Source organism: Urocitellus parryii, chromosome 5, assembly GCF_045843805.1.
Source record: "Urocitellus parryii isolate mUroPar1 chromosome 5, mUroPar1.hap1, whole genome shotgun sequence".
In the NCBI taxonomy this organism is placed as follows: domain Eukaryota; kingdom Metazoa; phylum Chordata; class Mammalia; order Rodentia; family Sciuridae; genus Urocitellus; species Urocitellus parryii.
In genome coordinates this window covers 211,337,424-211,363,294 of record NC_135535.1, presented here as the reverse complement: position 1 = coordinate 211,363,294, position 25,871 = coordinate 211,337,424, and the positions used below count along the sequence as shown (strand labels likewise).

Sequence of the window (25,871 nt, the reverse complement as noted above, 5' to 3'; positions counted from 1 at the left end):
GTCTACTCTCCACAGGGACAGGAAGTGTTTCAGGTTGGGGAAGCAGAGAATTGTCCATTCCCTTACTAACCACACCACAGGCCGCCTCTGCCTGGCCCTCCTGAGCCTAGTCCTATGACCTACGTGGTGCACATATCTTGGCTCCCTTCATCCTGTGGCAGTCAACTGATATTTATGGGTACCTGCCCTGTGCCTGGTCAGAGATAAGGACAACACAGTGTCCTTGTCAACAAAGAGATGCAGTCTGCAGGGGAGGTCGAAAGTCAACAGTGACGGAGACATGAAAGCATCATGGCCTTGGGGACAGACAAGCCACACACAGGAGATAGATCAATAGGAGGGGACAGAAAGGGCAGCATGCCTGGAACAAATGAGCGTGGAAGGACCAGAAAAGCCACCGTGGAGGGGACAAGTCAACATGAGGGCACAGATCACCGTTTGATGATTTCCTAAGTGTGTTTATAGCACAGGGCACAGGCACCCCAACGCCTGCCCCCTTGTTCAACAGTATAGCGGGTCTGGGGGGAGGGCTTTGGGGAAGCCCGGGGGGGGGGGGGTGCTGTCCCTGCTGTGGTCCTTGGGCGTGGGCCCCTGAGTGTCCCTGCCATACCTGGACCCCTGACCCCGCAGGGCTGGGAGCTGGTGGCCTGGTGGGCTCAGCAGCAGCACAGAAGTCTCCCGAGTGCGACTTTGACGTCCTTATTCCTCAGAGTGTAGATGAGTGGGTTCAGGGTGGGCGCCACAGAGGTGTAGATGATGGACACCACCTTGTCCTTGCGCAGTGAGTAGCTGGACGCGGGGCGGATGTAGGTGTAGATGGCGGTGGAGTCGTGCAGCGTGACCACCAGCAGGTGGGAGGAGCAGGTGGAGAAGGCCTTGCGCTTGCCCGCTGCTGAGCGCATGCGCACAATGCTGGCGATGATGCAGCCATAGGAGAGCATGGTCACCGAGAAGCTGCCTATGGCCAAGAACACGTCCGCGGTGAAGGCCATGACCTCGCTCAGTCGTGTGGGGGCACAGGACAGCCTCAGCAGGGGGGGAGTCTCGCAGAAGAAGTGCTCAACGACGCCAGACTTGCAGAGTGGCAGGCGCAGCATGAGGCTCGTGTTCACGCTGGTGTTGGTGAGGCTGATGGCCCACACGGCCACGGCCAGCAGAGCACATGCCCGAGAGCCCATCCGTGCACCATAGTGCAATGGCTGGCAGCTGGCCACGAAGCGGTCATAGGCCATGGCTGAGAAAAGCAGCAGCTCTGCCCCCATTGACCATGTGAAGAAGAAGAGCTGCGCCATGCAGCCCCCATAGGAGATGGTCCTGCCAGCCACCATGCTGCCCAGCAGCTGGGGCAGAATGGTGGAGGTGCAGAGGATGTCCACTGCGGCCAGGTTGGCCAGGAAGAAGTACATGGGGGTGTGCAGAGCTGGGCTGGTGCAGATGGCCACCACGATGAGCAGGTTTCCCGACAGGGCAGCCAAGTAGAGGCCCAGGAAGCCCAGGAAGAGTAGTGCTCGCAGGCGAGGAGGTTCCAAAAATCCCAGGATGGTGAACTCGGTCACCAGCGTCTGGTTCATCCCCAAGGGCCTGGGTGTGGAGACCTGGCAGCTGCTCCGCCCCACACCTCTGATCCCCCACTGTAAAAGAAGGAAAGGCCACTGTCCCTGCTTGTTCTGAATACTCCTCCCTTTGGTTGTGTGAGACCCACTAGAGGCAGGATTTCAGGACCCTGGGGGTATAAATGTGCCTCTGAGCCCCAGACTCTGCAGGGAGAGCCACGGAAACGACCCCTATCCTCACCCATCCCAGGGATGCACCATTTAGGACTTGGCCTCCTGCTCAGTCTGCTTGGCTCCACAGCCCACAGGCACCAAGCATGACTGGGGAGGGGTCACCCACAAACTCCCAGAGACCCGAGCTTGTGTCCTCGGGAAAATCGTCCTCAGGGGTCAGGGGGTAGGAATGAGAAGAACTGACCCAATGCTCCCGGGTCACATCCAAGCAGCACCCACCCAGGGCTGCCCAGGTCCTCACATTGACCTGTGCATTGGCAATCACGGTCACCTCACTGAACCCCTGTTGCTGAGGCTGGAGGAGCAAGCCTGTCTGCAGGCAGGACTGAGCACCCGCCAGCACCAGAGATTTTATGCTACGTTTTGTCCAGGCTGCTCAGTGAGATAAGAAAGTGAAATTTCACCTGGGATTTGAGAACTTGCCCCCTCAGAAATCACAGCCAGAGGGATCTCATGGCTGTGGTCAGTGTAGAATACAGCACCGCACCACAGGTATCAAAACATCACCATCTCTCGTCAAACACAGGATATAGAGAATCAGCATCCCCTTAGAGCAGGTACTTACGAACGTGGTAAAATATTCCTGAAATTCACCTGTCCTCTCAAGAAACTTGCTTCTCTTTACCATGAAAGAGAGTCATTAGCTTTCATTGGGAAACAGAACAGGTTCAAAATAAACACCAGCAAGGAACTGTGGGAGACATCTGCAGCTGTGTGTGGGGACAGTAAGAGACCTGTGACAAGGATCACAGGCCCTGTCTCATCTGTAATAGCCAGAGGCCAGGGCTTACAGGGAGGGGCCAGGCCCTGAGGGACCAATTAGGGAGAGCCACCTCCCCACTTAGGCAGAACCAGTGCCTGAGCTCAGGACCCTCTGGGAAGCTGACCAGCACCTGGGGACAGACCCAGGCCCTCATGGGGAGCATCACTCAGGCTTACAGCACACTGCACCCAACAAGAGCAGAACGCATGTCCTATCCAAGACCCTGGGGACCTTCACCAGGGAAGGCCACACACTGGGTCTTAACACAGGCCTCAGCAAGTTTTAAAGCCTTTAAGTCATACAAAGTATGTTTTCTGACCATGTGGAATTAAAGCCAGGGAAAGTGAGCTTTCAGGATAATGCCCACATATTTGAAACTAAATCATGTATTTCTAAATAACACATCAATAAGAATACAAAAGGGAGGTGTGTCAGCCTTGTGACGCTGATGAAAGTGAAAACAGGACTCTAAAAGTTTGTAGGATGTCAATGGGGCAGTAGCAAAGAACAGGTTTGTGGAAGTTTATCAGCTTCAAAAGAAGAAATCCAGAGGCCAGACAATCCTAAACACATAACTTCACCCCAAGGGCAAGATTGAGGGCTGTGGGCAAAGGATGGAATAATTACCACCTCATTTTTAAAATTTTTTTCACTAAGTCTAGGTGATGTTATGAAGCAACTATAAATCTCTGGCAATATTAAAATGGCATGATTGCTTTGGAAGAAAATACCTAATAAAACTAAGTATACACATGCCAACCCAGCAATGCCACCCACAATCACACCAAGAGAAACAGGGACATCGGATATCTTGTACATAATTGTGCAGAGAGGATTTATTCTTCATAGCAAAGAATTAGAGTCTATAGTAATCAACACTCAAATGGATAAAGAAATACACCGTATTCATAGAATATAATGTTAACAGAAATGAAAACCACTTACACACACACAAATCTGAGAAATATTATGCAATAAATAGGCCTTACATGAGAGAAGGTGGCCTGTGTGGCCTCATTTACAGGAACTCCCAAAGGCTCAAAACTGGCCTATGAGTTGTGGTGGAGGACAGGGGACTCGGAGAGGGCTGAATGGGGGAGCAGGATGAGTAGGAGAGCAGCGTTGGCCTGCAGGAGGAGGACAGGGCAGAGGACAGGGCAGGCAGGATGACTGAGGACAGGATGAGGCAGTGGAGCTAGGGAGCAGAGTCTACAGGTGGAAAGAGGCATGAGGGGTGAGGTACAGGGCAGGGCGAGCCAGGTGGTCGAGTCGAGGGCGAGGTATGCCGATAATGAAGTAGAGGACCAGAGATGGGATGACACTCATGAGGGCGGCCCTGGGCAGCTGGAAACAGCAGCAGGGACCCTTCAGCCTCCCAGGTGTCATCCTTGTCTGCTGGGTGTGATTTACACTAATGTGTGCATGTGTCAAAACAGTGATGCAAGCCCTTACTTATGCAGTCCGTTGTTTGAAATTTTACCTTGAAAGTAAAAAAAGGCCCTATCAATACATGTTGAACTCTAATGGTATGCACACAGAAATACTTAAAAGTGTCTTGATGTCTGTCATGGTGGTGCACACCTGTGAACCCAGTGACTCGCCACATGAGGCAGGAGGATCCCAAGTTGGAGGCCAGCCTCAGCAACATAGCCAGACTCCATCTCAAAATGAAAAATAAAAGGACTGGGATATATTTCAGTGGTAGATTACTCCTGGGTTGCATCACCAGTAACCCCGCACAAAATGTACTGATGTTTGAAGCTTGCTTTGAAATGCACAAAAACAGATAACTTGGCATGGGAGTAAATAAAGTTTACAAACGTAGCAAGGAATCACAGGTAGAAAAGGTGGGTGATGGGTGCTCGAGTGTCCACTCCAGGGTTCTGCCAACTCTGCTGTGCTTGAAACCTTTTGTAAATGTTGCGACAGTTATAAAGAAACATACCTCAAGAATGGCAAGGGGTGCCAGTGGAAGGGTTGGGAGGCAGGGCTAGGGCAAGGTCCACAGCTTTGAGGATGGGTCGCACAGAGCATGCAGGAAAGAAGTCAAGCAGTGTCAGTAACTGGCTGTCACAACTAGACAGGGCTGAAGGCGGACATGGGGCCTGATACCCGCCATGTGAGCGGGGCGTTAGCAGAGCAGCTGCAGAGCCAGGTGGGGTTCAGAGGAGAGGCACAGAGGTGTCGGCACTTTGGCTGTCACTGGCAAACAGTGACCATGAAGGCAGGGAGTGTCACAGCCTAGAAGACAGTGCCAGGAGGAGGCGAGAAGGAGAGGGCATCTCAGGCAAGCCAAGAACAGTAGCATTCAAGTTACTGTCCAGGGGTGTGGATTTGTTGACTCTGTTCAGCAAAGAATGCAAGAACAGGACCCAGAGGCAGCAAGCAAGCGGCAGGTTCATTGAAAAAGCGACAGGGATGGACTTCTCTGAAGAGAAGGGCCCAGAGCTGGGAGTCCATGGCGGAGTTTGGCCTGTTCTTACCGTCTCTGGAATTTCCCCCTCTCCTCATCTCCCTCCCGGTCCACGTTCTCCCCACTACTGTTGACTTGTGCCCCCTCTGTCCCTGTGTCGCTGGGTTTTTTCTATGGGTCCCCTGCTTGGGGGCACAAGTATAGTAGTCTCTGTGATGGGGTCCCGCACTTGTGTCCCTAGCACTTTTACCAGCAGGAAATTGCTCTTTGCTCTGGCCCTGCCCCCAGCCTCCTCAGGCACCATCTGTCCTGACTGCCTGAGCCCTTCCGTGTCCCTCCCTCAGAGGCCAGATGCAGAGGGCAAGATGGAAGGAGGAGGGAAGGAAACCCAGAAGCAATGCTGTGGGAGCCACAAGCACTCCGCCCCAGTGGAGGATGTCCTGGCTGCAGGGTGTTCCTGTCCCAGAAAAGAGCAGTGAGTACAACCTCTTCAGGGCACTGGTGTGGGAGGCCAGACTGCAGTTCTGCCACCTCACAGTCCCAGTGAGGAGCAGGGTTCCCCAGTCCTCTGCAAGATCACACCAAGAGCAGGGAGCTGGATACCAGGTCTGGTGGCTTTCCAAAGCAGCATATCAAGACCAGCCGTCAGAGACACTGCACCAGGCTGTGGACAGGGTGGGTAAGTCTGGTCCACGGCAATCCCTTGAGCCTGAACCCTCAAGGAGGACACGGCCAGCAGCACCCCACACAGAGGAGCTCCAGGGGCTTCCAACTGGACAGCAGCCCAACCAGGGTGGGAGGAGGAGAAGCAGTGGCCTGCTCTCCCCGTTCTCCCAGCTCTCCTGACTCTCCCTGTTGTAAACCCCGAGGGCCTCCACCCTCAGGCTTCAGATGTCTGCACGTCACACGGAAGGCGGCGGCCCTCTGGGAGTCCCATTATTATAGATCTACTGCATGAATCATTTTCTCACTCCTTGCCATGTCTCAGTCAGACATTGGGATTAGCTGGAACAGTTCACTTGCCTTCCCTCATCTACCAGGTGCAGGCAGACACCCTCCCCAGGGCCATGTTGACATCCTTGTTTCTCAGGGAGTAGATGAGAGGGTTCAGGGTGGGGTGACCACTGTGTACAGCAGAGCAACCACCTTGCCATTTCCTGAGGAGGAGCCAGAACCTGGGCGGATGTAGGTGTAGATGACGGTGGAGTCGTACAGCGTGACCACCAGCAGGTGGGAGGAGCAGGTGGAGAAGGCCTGGCGTTTGCCAGCGGCTGAGCGCATGCGCACAATGCTGGCGATGATGCAGCCATAGGAGAGCATGGTGAGCAAGAAGTTGACCACGCCGAAGTAGACATCTGCGATGACAATCATGACATTGTTCAGCATAGTTGGACTGCAGGACAGTAGCAGCAGCGTGGGGACTTCACATAGAAAGTGGCGGATCTGATTGGGACCACAGAAATAGAGTCGTGCCATCAGGCCTGTGTGTACAGATGTGCTCACCACGCTGACCACCCACACACCGCCTGCCAGCAGGATGCAGATGGGCCAGCTCATCAGCGCTTGGTAGTGCAGTGGCTGGCAGATGGCCACATAGCGGTCATAGGCCATGGCTGTGAGCAGCAGCAGCTCAGCCCCCAGAAACCAGGTCAGAAAGAAAAGCTGGGCCATGCAGCCCCCATAGGAGATGGTGCTCCGGGTGGCCACCAGGCCCTCCAGCAGTTTGGGGAGGACAGTGGACGTGCAAAGGATGTCCAGAAGGGCCAGGTTTGTGAGGAAGAAGTACATTGGGGTATGAAGGCTTGGATTCAGGCCAATGGCCATGACAATGATGACATTTCCTGCCAGAGCCATGAGGTACAGGAGGAGAAAGAAGGCTGAGAAGAAAACCTGGAGCCAAGGGTCTCCAGAGAAACCCTGCAGGACAATCTCCACCACAGCTGTGTGGTTGTTGGCTGCCATTGGTGGGCGAGCCCCGGGGGCCACTGGAACACAGCTGTGGCTGGAAGACAGGGCACAGGGCAGAGACACCGACTTGGCCTCTTGAACAGGTCCTGCTGAAACCAGGAACGTTTTCGGAGGGCACATTTGCTGCAGAAAGCACACAATAAAGATGGTGACATCATCCCTGCCTCCAGGGAGACAGAGCATCAGCTCTTCTCTCTGTAGACACCAACCCAGAACAGCACCCCCTGCCTCTTTGTGCCAGGCAGCACCCTCCATAACCCACAGAAGGCACCGCATGGGCTTCTGTTCACACTGGTTTTGAACATGTCCTACAATATCTAGAGATATGGCGCTCACTGTGTGCATCAAGTGCCAGCCTCCACTGGGTCTGCCGAGGGCAAAGCTGCCACCAGGCACCACCTCAGGGCCCCAGAGAGGATGAGTCATGTTGGCTGGGGTGGGCCAGGCTTAGGGAGGGAGACATGTGCAGTACTCTCCAAGGGGAGGGACACACCCAGGGATCACAAGGAAGAGAGGGCTACAGCCTGCTCCCGGGGGCAGATGTCCTCAGCTCTCAGATTCAGGCTGTGGGTTTCCCGGACATAGTTCTTTCATAGAGACCACAGCCTACCATCCTGATCATCCAGGTGGCTCCAAGGGAGGGCAAACCCTTGTCAAGTGGGGAGACCCTTCCCCTAGGCTTGTCCCCCAGGAAGCTTCAAGCTATGCCAGGCTGGAGGCACAGCATATGCCCAGCTACAGCCTAACCCCAAACATCCTGACTGACACATCTGGTTCCTAGACCACACACACACACACACACACACACACACACACCTGTCATCCACCACTCATCTCTGACCACCCAGGCCTCCTACAGCAGGATGAGGTCTGCTCAGGTCAAGGAGTAGGTGGGTCAATCAGCATGAGGTGAACAAGACCAGCCCCGTCTCCCTTCCTGTGTCAGCCCAATCCCGTGCATCCCCATGAGAGTGGGAGGTAGAAGAACCCACCCTGGACACTCATGGGTGGGCTGTGAGCTACCTAAAAACGAAGCTCACACCACACACTGTTCTAAATAAGGAGGTCCATGCTACCCAGATATGGACAGACACTGCTGGTTTACAGAGGCGGGGACCTTATTTCCCATGGGTAGGACCCAAGAAGAGGATGCTCCAAGCTTTTGACAGCCCTTCTTGTGGTCAGCTTGACCTCCTCAACTGCAAAAGCTGAGCCACCCACATACCCTCAAGGGCCCCACACTCACCCCTGCAGAGCGGCGGGTTGGAAAGCTTTCCTCCAGGCAGGTCCCCGCTGGGCCTGTCCAGCACCCACAGCACACACACAGCCTCTCAGCCAAGAGCCGATACCGGCCTCTGAAGCCCCACGGCTGCAGCCGCTGAGCCCCGCAGCCTGTCTGCTGCAGGTGACTCTGGACAGCCCTACCGTGTGGCTCCCTTAAAGACCCAGAGGCCAAGCCACAGGCCTGACCAACAGCCCAGAGCTCAGAGCAGAACTGTGAAGCCCCTGGGCATTTGCAATCTCAAATGGAAACCGTGAAAGACGAGAGCCAAGTGAGTTCAGTATGAAATCTTTCTTTTAACATCAAAACAGATCAGGGCAAAAACACATCTCTTTTCAGAAGCAGCCTCCTCCCTCAATTAAATAGAGGGTTAGTCCAAAGGGAAAGAGGTGTAGGGGGACAGACTCACATGGATGGCAGGACTGGTGCTGCTTCCTATCTAACCCCGAGCTCTGAGATTAGAGCCTCCTCCTGCTAGGTGTCGCCTGGGTTCCGGTTGACCTTCAGTGGACCTCACCCCCTTGAGTTGGATGCTGTCATTGCTAGGGACCCTGGGGTACCCCCAGGAGTGGTCCTGGGGGAGTAATTACCCATCTGGAAGTAAACATGGATTCCTGAGAGGCATGGTCCCCAGACTGGGATGCAACCAGGTCTAAAGGTCACAGAGAGGTCACAGGCCCAGGATCCAGGATGAAGACACTGCCAAGAGTCCCTCTCATGAGTCTCTTCCTTAGGGGTGGTAGGGGCACAAGAGCCACATTTGACTGAGTCCTGCAAGAAAATGGGGTTTATTTTTTTTATTCTTTTTTTTTAATTTTAATTTTTTATTGGTTGTTCACAACATTACAAAGCTCTTGACATATCATATTTCATACATTAGATTGAAGTGCGTTATGAACTCCCAATTTTACCCCAAATGCAGATTGCAGAATCATGTCGGTTACACATCCACAATTTTACATAATTCCCAATTAGTAACTGTTGTATTCTGCTATCTTTCCTATCCCCTACTATCCCCCCTCCCATCCCCTCCCATCTTCTCTCTCAACCCCATCTACTGTAATTCATTTCTCTCCTTGTTTATTTTCCCATTCCCCTCACAACCTCTTATATGTAATTTTGTATAGCAATGAGGGTCTCCCTTCATTTCCATGCAATTTCCCTTTTCTCTGCCTTTCCCTCCCATCTCATGTCTCTGTTTAATGTTAATCTTTTCTTCCTGCTCTTCCTCCCTGCTCTGTTCATAGTTGCTCTCATTATATCAAAGAAGACATTTGGTATTTGTTTTTTAGGGATTGACTAGCTTCACTAAGCTCTAGTGCCATCCATTTCCCTGCAAATTCTATGATTTTGTCATTTTTTATTGCTGCATAGTACTCCATTGTGTATAGATGCCACATTTTTTTTATCCATTCATCTATTGAAGGGCATCTGGGTTGGTTCCACAGTCTAGCTATTGTGAATTGTGCTGCTATGAACATCGATGTGGCAGCATCCCTGTAGCATGCTCTTTTAAGGTCTTCAGGGAATAGTCTGAGAAGGGCAATAGCAGGGTCAAATGGTGGTTCCATTCCCAGCTTTCCCAGGAATCTCCAAACTGCTTTCCAAATTGGCCGCACCAATTTGCAGTCCCACCAGCAATGTACAAGAGTACCCTTTTCCCCACATCCTCGCCAGCACTTGTTGTTGTTTGACTTCATAGTGGCTGCCAATCTTACTGGAGTGAGATGGTATCTTAGGGTGGTTTTGATTTGCATTTCTCTGACTGCTAGAGATGGTGAGCATTTTTTCATGTACTTGTTGATTGATTGTATATCCTCCTCTGAGAAGTGTCTGTTCAGGTCCTTGGCCCATTTGTTGACTGGGTTACTTCTTATCTTATTGTCTAATTTTTTGAGTTCTTTGTATACTCTGGATTAGGGCTCTATCTGAAGTGTGAGGAGTAAAAATTTGTTCCCAGGATGTAGGCTCCCTATTTACCTCTCTTATTGTTTCTCTTGCTGAGAAAAAACTTTTTAGTTTGAGTAAGTCCCATTTGTTGATTCTAGTTGTTAACTCTTGTGTTATGGGTGTCCTATTAAGGAAATTGGAGCCTGACCCTACAATATGTAGATTGGAGCCAACTTTTTCTTCTATCAGAAGCCGTGTCTCTGATTTGATATCAAGCTCCTTGATCCATTTTGAGTTAACTTTTGTGCATGGCGAGAGAAAGGGATTCAGTTTCATTTTGTTGCATATGGATTTCCAGTTTTCCCAGCACCATTTGTTGAAGATGCTATCCTTCCTCCATTGCATGCTTTTAGCCCCTTTATCAAATATAAGATAGTTGTAACTTTGTGGATTAGTCTCTGTATCCTCTATTCTGTACCATTGGTCCACCCGCCTGTTTTGGTACCAGTACCATGCTGTTTTTGTCACTATTGCTCTGTAATATAGTTTGAAATCTGGTATCGCTATACCGCCTGATTCACACTTCCTGCTTAGAATTGCTTTTGCTATTCTGGGTCTTTTATTTTTCCATATGAATTTCATGATTGCTTTATCTATTTCTACAAGAAATGCCATTGGGATTTTGATTGGCATTGCATTAAACCTATAGAGAACTTTTGGTAATATCGCCATTTTGATAATGTTAGTTCTGCCTATCCATGAACAGGGTATATTTTTCCATCTTCTAAGATCTTCTTCTACTTCTCTCTTTAGGGTTCTGTAGTTTTCATTGTATAAATCTTTCACCTCTTTTGTTAGGTTGATTCCCAAGTATTTTATTTTTTTGGAGGATATTGTAAATGGAGTGCTTTTCCTCATTTCCGTTTCAGAAGTTTTGTCGCTGATATACAGAAATGCCTTTGATTTATGCGTGTTGATTTTATATCCTGCCACTTTGCTGAATTCATTTATTAGTTCTAGTAGTTTCTTTGTAGACCCTTTTGGGTCTTCTAGGTATAGAATCATATCATCTGCAAATAGTGATAATTTAAGTTCTTCTTTTCCTATTTTTATGCCTTTAATTTCTTTCGTCTGTCTAATTGCTCTGGCCAGTGTTTCGAGGACTATGTTGAACAGAAGTGGTGAGAGAGGGCATCCCTGTCTTGTTCCAGATTTTAGAGGGAATGCCTTCAACTTTTGCCCATTCAGAATGATGCTAGCCTGAGGCTTAGCATAGCATCGATAGCTTTTACAATGTCAAGGTAAGTTCCTGTTATCCCTAGTTTTTCAAGTGTTTTGAACATAAAGGGATGCTGTACTTTGTTGAATGCTTTCTCTGCGTCTATCGAGATGATCATATGGTTCTTATCTTTAAGTCTATTGATGTGGTGGATAACATTTATTGATTTCCGTATATTGAACCAGCCTTGCATCCCAGGGATGAATCCTACTTGATCATGGTGCACAATTTTTTTATGTGTTTTTGTATCTGATTTGCCAGAATTTTATTGAGGATTTTTTCATCTAGGTTCATTAGAGATATTGGTCTGTAGTTTTCTTTCTTTGAGGTGTCTTTGTCTGGTTTCGGAAGCAGGGTGATGTTGGCCTCATAGAATGAATTTGGAAGAGCTCCCTCTTTTTCTATTTCCTAAAATAACTTGAAAAGTATTGGTATTAATTCTTCTTTAAAGGTTTTGTAAAACTCCGCTGTATACCCATCCGGTCCTGGGCTTTTCTTGGTTGGTAGTCTTTTGATGGCTTCTTCAATTTCATCCATTGATATTGGTCTGTTCAAATTGTGTGTATCCTCCTGACTCAGTCTGGGCAAATCATATGACTTAAGAAATTTATCGATGTCTTCACTATCTTCTATTTTATTGGAATATAAGTTTTCAAAATAATTTCTGATTGTCTTCTGTATTTGCCTTTTTCATCCCATATGTTAGTAATTTGAGTTCTCTGTCTTCTTCTCTTCGTTAGCATGGCTAAAGGTCTGTCGATCTTATTTCTTTTTTCGAAGAACCAACTTTTAGTTTTGTTAATTTTTTCAATAGTTTCTTTTGTTTCAATTTCATTGATTTCTTCTCTGATTTTAATTATTTCTTGCCTTCTGCTACATTTGCTGTTGTTTTGCTCTTCCTTTTCTAGGGCTTTGAGATGAAGTGTGAGCTCATTTATTTGTTGTTTTTTTCTTTTTTGAGGAATGACCACCAGGCGATGAATTTTCCTCTTAAAACTGCTTTCATTGTGTCCCATAGATTCCGATATGTTGTGTCTATATTTTCATTTATCTCTAAGAATTTTTTGATTTCCTCCTTTATGTCTTCTGTAACCCATTGATCATTCAGTAACATATTGTTCATTTTCCATGTGATGTAGGATTTTTCCTTCCTCCTTTTATCATTGATTTCCAGTTTCATTCCATTATGATCAGATAAAATGCATGGTATTATCTCCACCCCTTTATATTTACTGAGGGTTGTCCTATGGCATAATATATGGTCTATTTTTGAGAAGGATCCATGTGCTCCTGAGAAAAAAGTATATCCATTTGATGATGGTTGATATATTCTATATATGTCAGTTAAGTCTAGGTTACTGATTGTGGTATTGAGTTCTATAGTTTCTTTATTCAACTTTTGTTTGGAGGATCTGTCCAATGGTGAGAGAGGTGTGTTGAAGTCACCCATAATTATTGTGTTGTGGTCTATTTGATTCTTGAACTTGAGGAGAATTTGTTTTATGAATGTCACAGCACCATTATTTGGTGCATAAATATTGATAATTGTTATGTCTTGTGGGTGAATGGTTCCTTTTAACAGTATATAATGTTTTTCTTTATCCCTTTTGATTAACTTAGTCTTGAAGTCGATTTTATTCGATATGAGGATGGCCACCCCTGCTTGCTTACGAGGACCGTGTGCGTGGTATATTTTTTCCCATCCTTTCACCTTCAGCCTGTGTATGTCTTTTCCAATCAGATGTGTCTCCTGGAGGCAGCATATTGTTGGATTTGTTTTTTTAATCCATGATACCGGCCTATGTCGCTTTATTGGAGAGTTTAAGCCATTAACATTCAGAGTTACTATTGATATATGGTTTGTACTTCCATCCATGTTTGATTATTTATCCTTTTTTAAAAAAAATTAGTTTGTTTCTCCATGATTATCTTTCCCCTCGCCCTCTGTCTTTACCGAGGCACTTCCCTCTGATGGTTTTGGTTATTGTTTTTCATTTCTTCCTCGTGTAGTGTTTTGCTCAAAATGCTTTGCAATGCTGGTTTTCTGGCTGCAAATTCTTTTAACTTTTGTTTATCATGAAAGATTTTTATTTCGTTGTCATACCTGAAGCTTAATTTTGCTGGATACAGAATTCTTGGTTGGCATCCATTGTCTTTCAGTGTTTGAAATACGTTGTTCCAGGATCTTCTTGCTTTCAGCGTCTGTGATGAAAAATCCGTTGTTAACCTTATTGGTTTACCCCTGAATGTAACCTGCCTCCTTTCTCTTGTAGCTTTTAATATTTTCTCTTTGTTCTGTATATTGGATATCTTCATAACAATGTGTCTTGGCATTGGTCTACTGTGATTTTGTGTGCTCGGTGTCCTGTATGCATCTTCAATTTGTATATCTGTTTCCTTTTTTATTTCTGGAAAGTTTTCTGTAATTATTTCATTCAGCAGGTTACTCATTCCCTTGGTTTGAATCTCTGTACCTTCTTCTATCCTGATGACTCGTAAGTTTGGTTTTTTTATGTTATCCCATAACTCTTGGATGTTTTTCTCGTGATTTTTTACCAGCCTTTCTGAGTTGGCTACACTCTTTTCAAGATGATATATTTTGTCTTCATTATCTGACGTTCTGGCTTCTACTTGCTCCACTCTGTTAGTGATACTCTCAATTGAGTTTTTAATTTGGTTTATCATTTCCTTCATTTCTAGAATTATTGTTTGATTATTTTTTATAATCTCTATCTCCTGATAAAGATGCTTAACTTCTTCTTTTATCTGTTTATGTAATTCATTCTCAATGTGTTCTTTTGCTGCTTGAATTTGCTGTCTCGTATCCTCTTTAAGGTTCCATTCCATCTGTCTAAGGTGTTCCTTGAGTTCTTTATATGACAATTTTTCTGATGACTCTAGGTCCTCCTGAATATTTAGGCTGTCCTGCATTGTTTGTACTCCTTTTCTTCCTTGCTTTTTGAAGCTGCTCATGTTACTTCCTGTTCTGTTTGACTGCTGAGTTACTGTTTACTCCTATAAATTTATTTGATGCTTGGGAGGAAAGGTATTACAAGGGAAGGGAAGAAGTCACTAAAGAGAATGAGAGTAAGCAGGTGGAATTCAAGGAAGGGGGGATAAGATAATTGAAAAGAAATGAAAAGACAAAAGAAGGAAAAAATAGGAAAAAAAGAAAAAAAGAAAAAAATTTTTTATAAAAAATAATAAAAAAAATTAAAATTAAAATTAGAAGAAAAAAAAATTTTTTAAATGTTAAAAAAAATTAAAAAACAAGAAAGAAAAATGAAAATGAAAGAAAAACCCAAATCAAAAAAAAAAGAGAGAAAAGAAAAAAAAAACTAATAAATGCAGTCTTAGAGTTTGATTAAGTTCTCTTCCAGTAGGTGGCGCTGTGCCCACCAGGCCAAGCTTCTCCTGTCAATACGCGGGAACCAATCACTGTGCAGCAGCTCTTCCTCCCAGACTGGGCGAGTCTCCAATCCTGAGTGCCTAGGGCCTCCTCTTGTGTCTAGTCACTTCCCCACTTTTCCTCTAGCCAGGCCCCTCTCACGGGTGCCGCTCACCACAATACTGGGTACACGCCAGGTCTGCTGCTCCCGGGAGCCCTGTTTTCATGAATGACTGGGCACACTGTTCCAGTTTGCCATTCCCTCAGACCCTAAGTTTGCAGAGCTTGGGGCTGAGAATCCTCAGTGAATTTTACTTGCCCTCCGGTAGCCACGCCCCCAGTAGCTGGTGCAAGAGACCTCAGCTCTCAGCACTGGTGGGAGCAGTAGTTCCGCGCCACGGGTCCCGCGCCACCTCTAATTCCCTCGGTCTGGCTACCGTGCTCACGGGAGAGCTGGGAGGGGCCCTTAAGGTTTTCCCGATATGTGGAGAGGGAAGGCTAGGGAATTACACACCTGTAGCCGCAGGTTTCAATGAAGTTTTCTCCTCCGCCGCAGTCTGGTGACGTCAGTTCTCTGCCATGGTGGTATCTCTTGCAAATGGCGACAATTCGTTTCCCTTTGCCAGGTGACCAATGCAACGGGTGGGTCCTTACTGTCTCTCCCAAGCCCCGTTTCAAACCTGTGGCCACTGCCTATGAAGGCTTGGTTGGCATTACCTCCGTAGGATCAGAAGGGCTGGCCAGTTGTTTCAGCCGGATGGATTAGTGCTGAGTCACAGCTGTTTGTCTGCGGGAAGCAGGCGAACGGGAGCTTGAATCCAGCCGTTCCGGGCTCAGTGTGTGTTCTGAGAGGCCCAGACTGTTCGCCCCAGATCCACGTCAGCTCAGCATTGCCTAGTGATCCTGTGCAAACAGATTTAGGCTGTTTACGACTCCCTATGCCTGCACAGCTGGAGAGGTCAGAGACTTGATCTCTCCGCGCCCGCCGCCATGTTGGAATCTCAAATTGGGTTTATTGTACCCTGGCTGAAGGTGCAGTGTCGAGGGTGAGCCCCACCCAGCTTCCTCTGTCCTCAGCAGCTCCCACGCTGTGCCAGTGAGCCCATTTTGATGCACCCTTGGGCTCCAATTCCCTTCCTGCCCATCGTCTCCCTAGGCTTCTCTTGATGGTGATCACTGCTCGGACTTCCTTGCTTTGGGTGAACTTGGCAGTGTAAGGAATGCTATTGGGTATCTTGTATGATTCCCTGTGGTTGGGGTCTGTCTAGTTTCTCTGATTTGGGGGAGAAAGACAAGGGCACGTGCTGCTTGTCGCATCCCTGTGGACGTTCTCAAGTCTACCTTGAGGACAGAGCATCTGGAGGGTCTACGGAGGTGCGCGTGGGCACCGACAGCCTGAGCCCAGCCCCTGCCAGCCTTCACAGGGGACCTGGCACAGGTGGCAAGGCACGGTGAGCTCACGGCAGCAAGCTCCCTTCCCTGTGTGGCCAGAAACTCCACAGCAGGTTGGTGGAGAATGCATCCAGAACTGAGAAGCCAGAATGGAAAAGATAACCTGTACAAGAAAATCCCTGTGCAGAAACTAACATTCAGACATCAGTCGTTGCCAAGAACCAAAGACAGGACCTCTGCTAACTTAACATGACCTTGACTTCACAGACCTGAGGACGACTGATCCTGTTGTTTCCAACCCCCTGATGTCCTTCGGCCGAAGCGGGCAGCGTGTGTTTCATCTGACCATCGATACGAATCTTACTTCACAGCAGATGGGGCAGGTGCAGCACAGGATCTGCACAGCCCCTCTGATCTGCTCAGATGCCCTGTACTCTTCAACTCTGCCTGATTTTTTATTTATAAGAATGATCAGAGATCAAACGTCCCTGCAATGCTGAGTTAAGGTCAGTCAGCTCATGATCTGAAATAAATAGCTGTATCTGTAGCATATAGGCCTCAGGGTCGGAGTAACCAGTCCATGAGAACATGGCCAGGGTCTGCCCTTGTGGGCTGTCCTGGGGCAGCCGGGAACCTCAGAACCATATGTCTCTTCCCCGGTGGTTGCCGGATTCTCAGGGCCACAAGGCCGCCCTCCAGTGAGGATCAGCCTGCTGCAGCACCTGTCCAGGGGAGAGCTTTTGGTGGGAAGACCGTGTTGTGCCTTGAGAAACAGAGTGAACATCCTTCTCCAGGCACAGGGTAGTCAGACACACAATGACAGACAGGAACATGCCCTCAGGGGACAGTGGTACCTCGGTGTTTTGAAAATTGGGCTGGTGAGGGGCAGCTCCAGGCATAAGTCAGAGCCTGAGGAAGCAGGGCCATGCGTGGAAGCAAGGGCCATCCTGTGGGCCTGGGTCACGTGGCTGGGCTGGCCAGCTGTGAGGTGGGAAGTGTGGACAGTCAGCGGCAGAGGTGACCCATGGGACAGGGGTGCGTGTGGAGCAGAACAGGGCAGATGGGGCCCAGGGCGTAGTAGCCCTGCATCTGCAGTGTCCTCTACCCCTTGCAGCAACAGAGAAGACTTAGGGTGAGTGATGGCCAGAGACCATTCCACTCCTGGAGATCAGAAGAAACCCTGTAGCATGAAGCCCTGTCTCTGTATCAGAGATACCTGCAGGCTGTCCCCCACCTGGCCCCCAGACCAGAAAGGGTACGCTGGGCATGGAAGCAGGGAGACATGGCAGCAGCTGGTGGGAGAGACTCCCGTGAGTGCAGTCCTGCTGCCCCTGCAGATCATGCTGTAGACACCAGGACACAGGACAGGACAGGACAGGCATGTCCTCAGCCACACACCAAACAGCACAGTGCCCAAATAGAGATCAGCAAGTGTGGCATGGTCACCAGGGAAGAGAGCAACAATCAGGAGCCTAAAGAAGCTCGGAAGTTCACAAGTCAGTGGGAATTAAACCACACACTCTGGAAAACACAGTAGAAAAGTACAAACTAAACTGGAAAATATATTGACAATAATGAAAAGGAAGACAAGACCTAACAAAATGATGGACTGCAGCCAAGCAGAGTTCAGAGGAAAATTTATATTTGTAAACACTAATGTTAAAAAAAAAGAAGGGGGTTCAAAACATCACTTGACTTTACATCTTAAGACACAAAGGGAAAAAAGAGGAAACTAAATCTAAAGTGAACAGAAAGGAGTAAATCATAAAATTATAGCAGAAATAAATGAACCAGAGAATAGAAAATTAATAAAGCCAATGAAGCTCAAATTTGGTTCTTTGAAAAGATGAACAAAATTGACAAACTTTAGCTGCATTGGACAAGAAAAAAGAAAACTCTCATTATAAAAATTATAATCAAAAGGAAGAACATTGCTAAGAATTTGCAGAAATAAGAAGTGTTATGAAGGAATACTATGAATTTGTGGGAGTGTTGCCATCTTAACAACATTTAGCCTTTTTAATCTGTAAACACAGATGCCTTTGCATTTATTTAAACTTTTTTTCATTTTCCACCATGTTTTGCAATGTTCAGGGTATATATCTGGTCCTCCTTGGATACTTTTTTCCTGAAGCATGTTTATTGTTTTTCATTCTAAATCCTAAGTATTTTTTTCTTTTTCATTCTGTCATAAATGGAATTTTTTCCACGATTCATTTTTGGATTGTTTGTTGCAAGTGTGTAGAAACTCAACCAACCTTTGTGTGGTTGAGTTTCTATATGGAAGAGTTATGCAACTTAAATAAAACAAATGAAGGCCTAGAAAGACACAAACTTTCAAAGCTGATTTAAGAAGAAAAAGAAACAAGCATAATAAAAAGATTGGATTAGTAACTGAAAAAAGCAAAACACCCACAGAGAAGCCCCACACCATATGGTTTCACTGGTTGATTCTTCCAAACATTTAATGAAAAATTAGTGTAAGTCCTTCAGATATCTCCCCCAAAATCAGAAGAGGACAATTCCCAGCTCATTCTTTTGAAACCAGTGTTACCATATGAGAACATGACAAAGATAACACTACGAAGAAAACTACATGCCAAACCAACCTCAGCAGCCAATACCAAGGCGTGTGCTGCCCTGGCCAAGGGGTTGGCCCACCTTGTGAACTCAGTGGATGTGTGGCACCTCTCCAGTGGAGAATCAGGAACCCACATGGTCTCCTACACCTGCCAGGAAGAGAGCAACCCTCCTCCCCCCGAGGCTGAGCACCCAGAGAAGCCCTCAGCCAACCCCGCACTGGAGGGCGGCAGGGAGTCTCCTCCATAGGTCACAAGCAAGGCAGGATTTGCCTTCCTGTCCCCTGCTGGGCACTGTGCAGGAGGCTTTGGTTAGGTGACAAATGAAGCAGAATGGGAAGGCAGAAGGGAAGCCACGTCTGGCCTAAGATGACCCGACCCTGCAGGTAGGAAACGACACACAAAAGCCAGAAGACCCTCTGCTCCGATTCACAAGGCTCAGGACACAGGATCAATATGAAATAGCAGTAGCTTGCAAAAAAGTAAAATAATGAAACAGAAAACAATTCCGTTTATAATATAATGAAAAACAATAAATATGCTTAGGAAGAGTTGTCCAAGGAGGTACCGACACCAACAGACAGATCAACACCACAGACATGGTCGGAAACGAAAGGGCTCAGGAGACACAAGGGTGCCATGTTCATGGGTGGGAAGACTTGACATGGTGGAGGAGGCAGCCCCCCCGTATTTCCAGAGACTGCGAGCAACCCCTACCTGAATTCCAGCTGACTTCCTTGTAGAAATCAACAAACTAACCCTGAAATACATAAGGAAGCTCAAGGAACCCAGAATACCCCAGAAAAATCTTTACAATATAATTAAAGGAAAGGATGTACATTTGCAGTTTCAAAGCTGGAAAGTACAAAACTATAGCAACAGAAATGTGTGGTGCTGGCATACAGCTAGGTGTACAGACCGACGGGACAGAGCTGCACCTACAGAGGTGAATCCTGGTCATGGTGGTCAACTGACTTTTGATAATTAAATGGTGCCAAGACTATTCAACAAACAGTACTGGTATGACTGACTGAATACCCATATGCCAAAGAACGGAGTCCAACCCCTGACTTGCCATTTCTAAGAATCCCTTTAAAATGTCAAATACCTAACTTTAAATGCCAAAATTATAAAAAAAAATGCTCAGGCCAAAATAGGGGTGAATCATGATCTGAGATTGGCAACAAAAGCACAGACAACAAAAGAAAATTGATAGATTGGACTTTAAAAGCTTTTGCATCAAAGAACACTCTTGAGAGTCAAAGGACAACCTAGAGGATACCTGGAAACATTTGCAAAGCATGTGCCTGGTAAAGACTTGCATCTAGAATGTTTTCAGCTCTTACATTTCAATAATATAAATATAAATAACGCAATTAAAATGGGCAAAGGATCTGAACAGACATTTCTCCAAAGAATGTACACAAATGTAAGCACATGGAAGACCCTCAGCAGTATGAGTCAGCAGGAGAATCTCAGCCAAAACCACAGGAGATAGCACTTCACAGCCACCAGAATGGACATCTTGATTTTAACATGAGACAGCCAGAGATGTTTATTAGTTGCAGAGCAGGCTAAACAAATGTTAGCTGCAGTGTGGGATGAACACTCGACCCTCACCCTCACCCATCTGGTTCCTTATCGCTTGTTTGCCTCAAGTCTGAACACTCAACCCCACTCAAGGCTAAACACTCAGCCCCCACCCGTTGGTGCAACAGAAACCCACGTCTAGCCCCTGCCCTGTCTGCCTGAAGGCAGAAGATGACACCCTTAGCAAATACTGTATGATCCAATCACTGTACACCAACAAGGCAGCTTGCAGACCCAAAGACACCATTAGATTTTGGCTATAAAAACTCTCTCCCGAAGGGCCCTCCCCCTCTCTCTCTCTCTCTCTCTCTCTTTCTTCTCTTTCCTTTCTCCCTCTTTCTCTCTCTCACTTTTCTCTCTCCCTCTCTCTTTCTTCTCTCTTTCCCTGCCCTCTTTCTCTTTTTCCTGTCAATCAGACACCACTGCAATAAAGATCTCTTGGTCGCTCTGAGTGTCATGGTCACTTTCCTTTCAGTGTCAACAAGGGCATGTAAAGCCAGATCACAGCTGTGGGAAGGTGAGATGGGAAGCAGTGTCCAGCTCCCAGTGTGCTCACTTGAAGTCACCACCAGACCCAGCAGATGCACCTCCCAGGTTGTACCCAAGAGAAACCCAGACAAGAGCAACAAAGGATGATGTGAAGCACTCTGCTCGTGAGAAGCCACCGACATGGCACCATGAGACGGTTCCTTTCCCCTTTGAAGAACTCTGCAGTGTTTCTCTGTGTTTTCTTGTTGGCTTTATTTTAATTGGTTCAAGGTGTTCAAGCAGAGGGAGTCAGCAGAGTGGGAAATCACAGAAAGCGACTCCAGGAGAGTAAGAGCAGCAACATCCTGGCATGCTGGCCTGAGCCTGAGAGAGGTGCCCAGGGGAGGCCCCTGAAGGGCCTCCACATGCACCGCGAGCCACGGCTGATGCTACCTTGTCCTCGTGGACCTTCAGTGTACAGACCGTGGGTTACAGAAGTCTCATCATTAATTCAAGCCGTACTGACACTGCATTTGCATCTTCAGTGATGCCCAAGGCCCTATGTCCAAGGCCTGGTCCTAGCTGTGAAGCTGTTGGCAGCAGATGGAACCTTAGGGGGTGAAGGAAGCTGGGTCATCGGGGGCTGCTCTTGGAAGGAATGGGGGGACCCCAACCCCTTCCTACCCCTCCTTTGCACTCTCTAGCGTGATGTGAATGGGCTTCCTCCACCACACATGCTACCACAGTGTGCCGCCCTCCAAATGCCCAAAAGCAGCAGGGCCACCCAAACCCTCAGCCACAGGAGAAGCCAAGACAACCTCTCCTCTTCCTTAAGTTGGTGTTTGTCATGTTACTCAGCTTTTTCATTGTCAGGACCAAAATATCCAACAACTTAGAATAGCCAAGAGGAGGAGGTGTGGCCTTAGGGTTTCAGGGTTCTGTCCACGCTGGCCAGCTCCATAGCTCTGGGCCTGAGATGAGGCAGAGCCTCATGGTGGAAGAGTGTGGTGGAGGAAAGCTGCTCGGTTCACAAGAACCAGGAAGCAGAAAGAAAGCAAGCGAGGGACAGGGATGAAATATGAGCCCCAAAGTCACACCCCCAGTGGTCTACTTCCTGCAGCCACACCCTACCTGTGCACAGTTAGCACCCAGGTAGTCCATTCAAATTATTAGTCCTTCAATGAATGAATCCACTGATTAGATTGCAGCCCTCATCATCCCGAACATTGCTGTGTTAATACAGCAGCATTTCTCAGGGGACACCTTGTATCCAAACCATAAGTAACAGCTACAATAATGGCAAAAGACCTGACCACACAGGGTCAGGATGCCACCACACAGGCACTGGAGAGCTGCTGAGAGGAGCATGGCCCCAGGCACTGGAGGAGGTGGAGCTCCATGGGCTCCTGCTGTTGTGTGGGAGTGGGTGGAACAGCTCAGGAGCAGGACAGGCAGCATCTGTCCTTCTCTGGGACCCAGCACGCCCACACCTAAGATGAATTAGAACATACAGGCCCAAAAACTCACACAGGAATGCTTGAACAGCTTTATCTATAATACCCAAAAAGCTAAATAGCCCAGCCAGCCCTCAGAAAGAAAGAGGAAGAACAAACTGGCCCAGGAGAGCACAGAGCAGCAGACAAGAGGAGGACCACGCCGGTCTCTGCAACAGTGCTTTCTCGAGACGTCACTTCCATCACGCCAGCTCCTCGAGGTGACAAACTCTCTCGCATGGGAAGACTCCAGCTGTGGCTGCAGGTGGGGGCAGCTGGCAGGGGCAGAGCCTTCTGGAGGGAGGACGACATGCTGGCTTGACAGGCACCAGCTGGCTGCCTAGCGCATGCATCTGACAAACTCAAGGCACACTCACAAAGCCAGGAGTGTGGCCTCCCTAAACCACACACCAAAAGAAAAGCTGAGCAAGCGTGGTGCGCAGTAGCATGCTGGAGCCTCTCGGGGGGAGCTCTGTGTCCCAGGGTGGCGTGAACAGCCATAGAGGTAAGTGACCTGCCAGGTGAAGACTGGTGTCAGTAAGGCAGAGGGGCAGGTAGATGTGGGACGTGGAATCTAATCACTGCACACGTGGGTTTTCACTGAAACCCTCCACTTGGCTGGATGTTTGAAATTTCCCACAATGAAAGTGGGGAAAAGATAAGGATCCTTGTTATCTGAATGTTTTAAATTACCGATCTAAATAACTTAAGAGTCAAGGAAATAAACATAATGAAAGTTTTAAAATATTTACAATTGAATGATAATAAATTGCTACATGACAAATTATGCAGAATTCCAAGAAAATAGTTCATAAAGTGAAATTCACTGCTTAAATGCTAATGTGAAAAAAATAAATGCTAGAAATAAATGAATAGGCTGAAATTTTAAGTGAGAAAAAGGACCACAATAAAAGAAAGAAAATTGGAAGTAGATAAAAGAAGAGTTTAATAATGCAGAAAATATAAAAAGCTTTTCTTTGATTTTTGAAGTATCATAAGTCTATAGCAAGATCAAGAAGAAGAAGCTGCTGATCAATTACCTGGAGACGCTAGTTCAGATCCAACAAGGAGAGGACTCCACAGCTTCAAGCTGGAAAATTCAAACTTATGTCAAATGAACACATTTCCAGAGAAGTATAACTCACCCAACAACTCAAGAAGAAACAGTAAGCCTGAACCGTCCTCGGCCCATGAAGGAAACTGACAAGTCCATCTAAAATTTCCTCCAGAAATAGACAAACGGTCTTACAGGTGAAACCCCTGCAGGCTCACAGAATCTCTCCCACCAGGAAGGAGAGAGCAAAGCCTCCCAGCACGTTCCACGAGGCCACTGAAGCCTCCCCCAAAGCAGGACCCGGAGGCAGCAGCACGCAGCTCCAGCTCCTTCCCAGGTGACCCAAGCTGTCCAGAGCCCCAGGGTAGGGGGAGGCTCTGAGAGGACCAGGCGGCCTGGCCAGGCGCCCCCTCACAAGGGCAGTCGCGCCCCGTCACGCAGTGGGGCTCTGGAGAGACCACCACGCCCAGGCAGCACCAGGCGGGTGCCAGGAAGGGAGGAGGCTTCTCAGATGCCAGAGGAGAGCAGCGAACCGGAGGCCCCGCTGCCAGACCAGGCCAGGAACTGGAGAATAAACAGGAAGAGACAAAAGTGGGGTGAGGCAGACAGCCCCTGGAGCCACGGGGTCCTGTCAGGAGCACCCCCAGCAGCAGGACTGACTCGTGCTCCCTGATTAACTCCCTTCAGAGGACCTGGACTTGAGCCAAGATTGAGCAAAGGTACCGCCAGGAAGACCCGACTCGCCCCCATGTGCCCAGGGCTCCCAGGACCACTGTGGCCGGCCAGGGCACTCCTCCCCACCAACAGGTGCCCTGCGGGGGGCGGCCTGAACGCGGGAAGGGGCGGGCACCTGGGTACACCCAAGGCCTCTGGGCCGCCTGTCCCAACAGGGAGGCTATGACACCCCGTGGTTCAGGGGCCCGCCAGCAGGCTCTGCATCTCCCCAAAGTCCCTGCACCCCCAGAGTTCAGGCCACAGCAGGGAGGACAGGATCCCCAGAAGGAAAGCCTGCCCTGGGGCTGCCTGGCCCCGCTGAGCTCTCCAACATCCCACAGCGTCCCCCCTGAACCGCGTCCCATCTGACAATGAAGGCTTTGTCTAGACGTCACAAGAGGATGAAGACCGGGCCACGGCCTCTCTGGCCCCTCCCCTCTTGATGGCTGGCCTTAGTACCACTGCCCATGCTCTCCAGTGTGTCCATTCCTCGTCTCTACCCCAGCCAGGCCGCGAGCTGCCCATGAGCTCAGCTCCCCACCCTGCTGACACCACCAGGCTTCCTGTCACCTGAGACCATGCGACAGACCCGCCATGAGGCCCTGGAGGGAAGGGTCTCATCAGAACCTGGGCAGAGTCTCAGTGGTACACGTGTGGTGTGTGTGCTGTGTGTGGTGTGTGTGTGTGTAGGTGTGTTGTGTGTGCTGTGTGTGCTGTGTGTGCTGTGTGTGATGTGTGTGTAGGTGTGTTGTGTGTGCTGTGTGTGCTGTGTGTGATGTGTGTATGTAGGTGTGTAGGTGTGTTGTGTGTGATGTGTGTGCTGTGTGTGCTGTGTGTGTGTAGGTGTGGTGTAGGTATGGTGTGTAGTGTATGTGGTGTGTGTGGTGTGTATGATGTGTGTGGTGTGTATGTGCTGTGTGTGCTGTGTGTGTGTAGGTTTGCTTTGTGTGATGTGTGTGCTGTGTGTGCTGTGTGTGGTGTAGGTGTGGTATAGGTATGGTGTGTGTGCTGTGTGTGTGTAGTGTAGGTGTGGTGTAGGTATGGTGTGTGTGTGTTGTGTATGTGTGGTGTGGTATGTGTGACATGTTGTGTGTGTGATGTGGTGTGTGTGCACATGTTATGGGTATAGTCCATGTGTGACACAGTGTGTAGTATGTATGTGTATACTTGTGTGGCTTATGTGTGACACAGTGTATATGGTGTGTACATGTTGTGTGTATGGTGTATGTATGAGACATGATATGTGGGTGGGTGAATGTGCTTGTTTTGTATGGCATGTGTGTGACTCAGTGTGTGGGGGTGTATGTGTGTGACACAGTGTATTGTGGTATGTGTATACATGTGTGTAGTATGTGTGTACATGTGTGGTGTGTATGACACAATATGTGTGATGTGTATACACACGTTATGGTGTTCAGTGTGGGTGCATCTGTGTACATGTGTGTACTTTATGTGGCATAGTGTGGGGTAGTATGTGATGGTATGGCATGTATGTGTGGCGCATGTATGGTATGTTGTGTGTGGCACATTATGTGAATGTGTATTGTGGTGTAGAGTGGCCAGAGAGGATGCTGACCCTGGCCCTGCTGGCTATAGGACAGCCAGCCACAGAGAACTCGGGTCTTACCCAGGTACCACAGCAAGGGCACCAGGGCAGAAGGCAAGGACAGAGGTTTCTGGTCCTTCCAGGCCAGCCTGCCTGGGTGAGGTCATACCCGCTGCTTCCCTCCCTCCACACCTACTTTCCAAGGAGAAAATTGGACCCAGAGAGCAGGAAGCCATGCAGCCTTAGCAGGACAGAGGCAGCACAG

General features: G+C 48.4%; 2 protein-coding genes across 2 annotated transcripts; both read right to left on the bottom strand.

Moving 5' to 3' along the window:
* Positions 1-656: 656 nt before the first annotated feature.
* LOC144255168 (olfactory receptor 13G1-like) lies at positions 657-1,571 on the bottom strand. The gene has a single exon (XM_077799289.1). It carries the CDS (start codon positions 1,569-1,571, stop codon positions 657-659), a length of 915 nt encoding a protein of 304 aa, XP_077655415.1.
* Positions 1,572-6,070: 4,499 nt separating this feature from the next.
* On the bottom strand, positions 6,071-6,925 carry LOC144254945 (olfactory receptor 13A1-like). The gene has a single exon (XM_077798965.1). It carries the CDS (start codon positions 6,923-6,925, stop codon positions 6,071-6,073), a length of 855 nt encoding a protein of 284 aa, XP_077655091.1.
* Between the last annotated feature and the right edge of the window lie 18,946 nt (positions 6,926-25,871).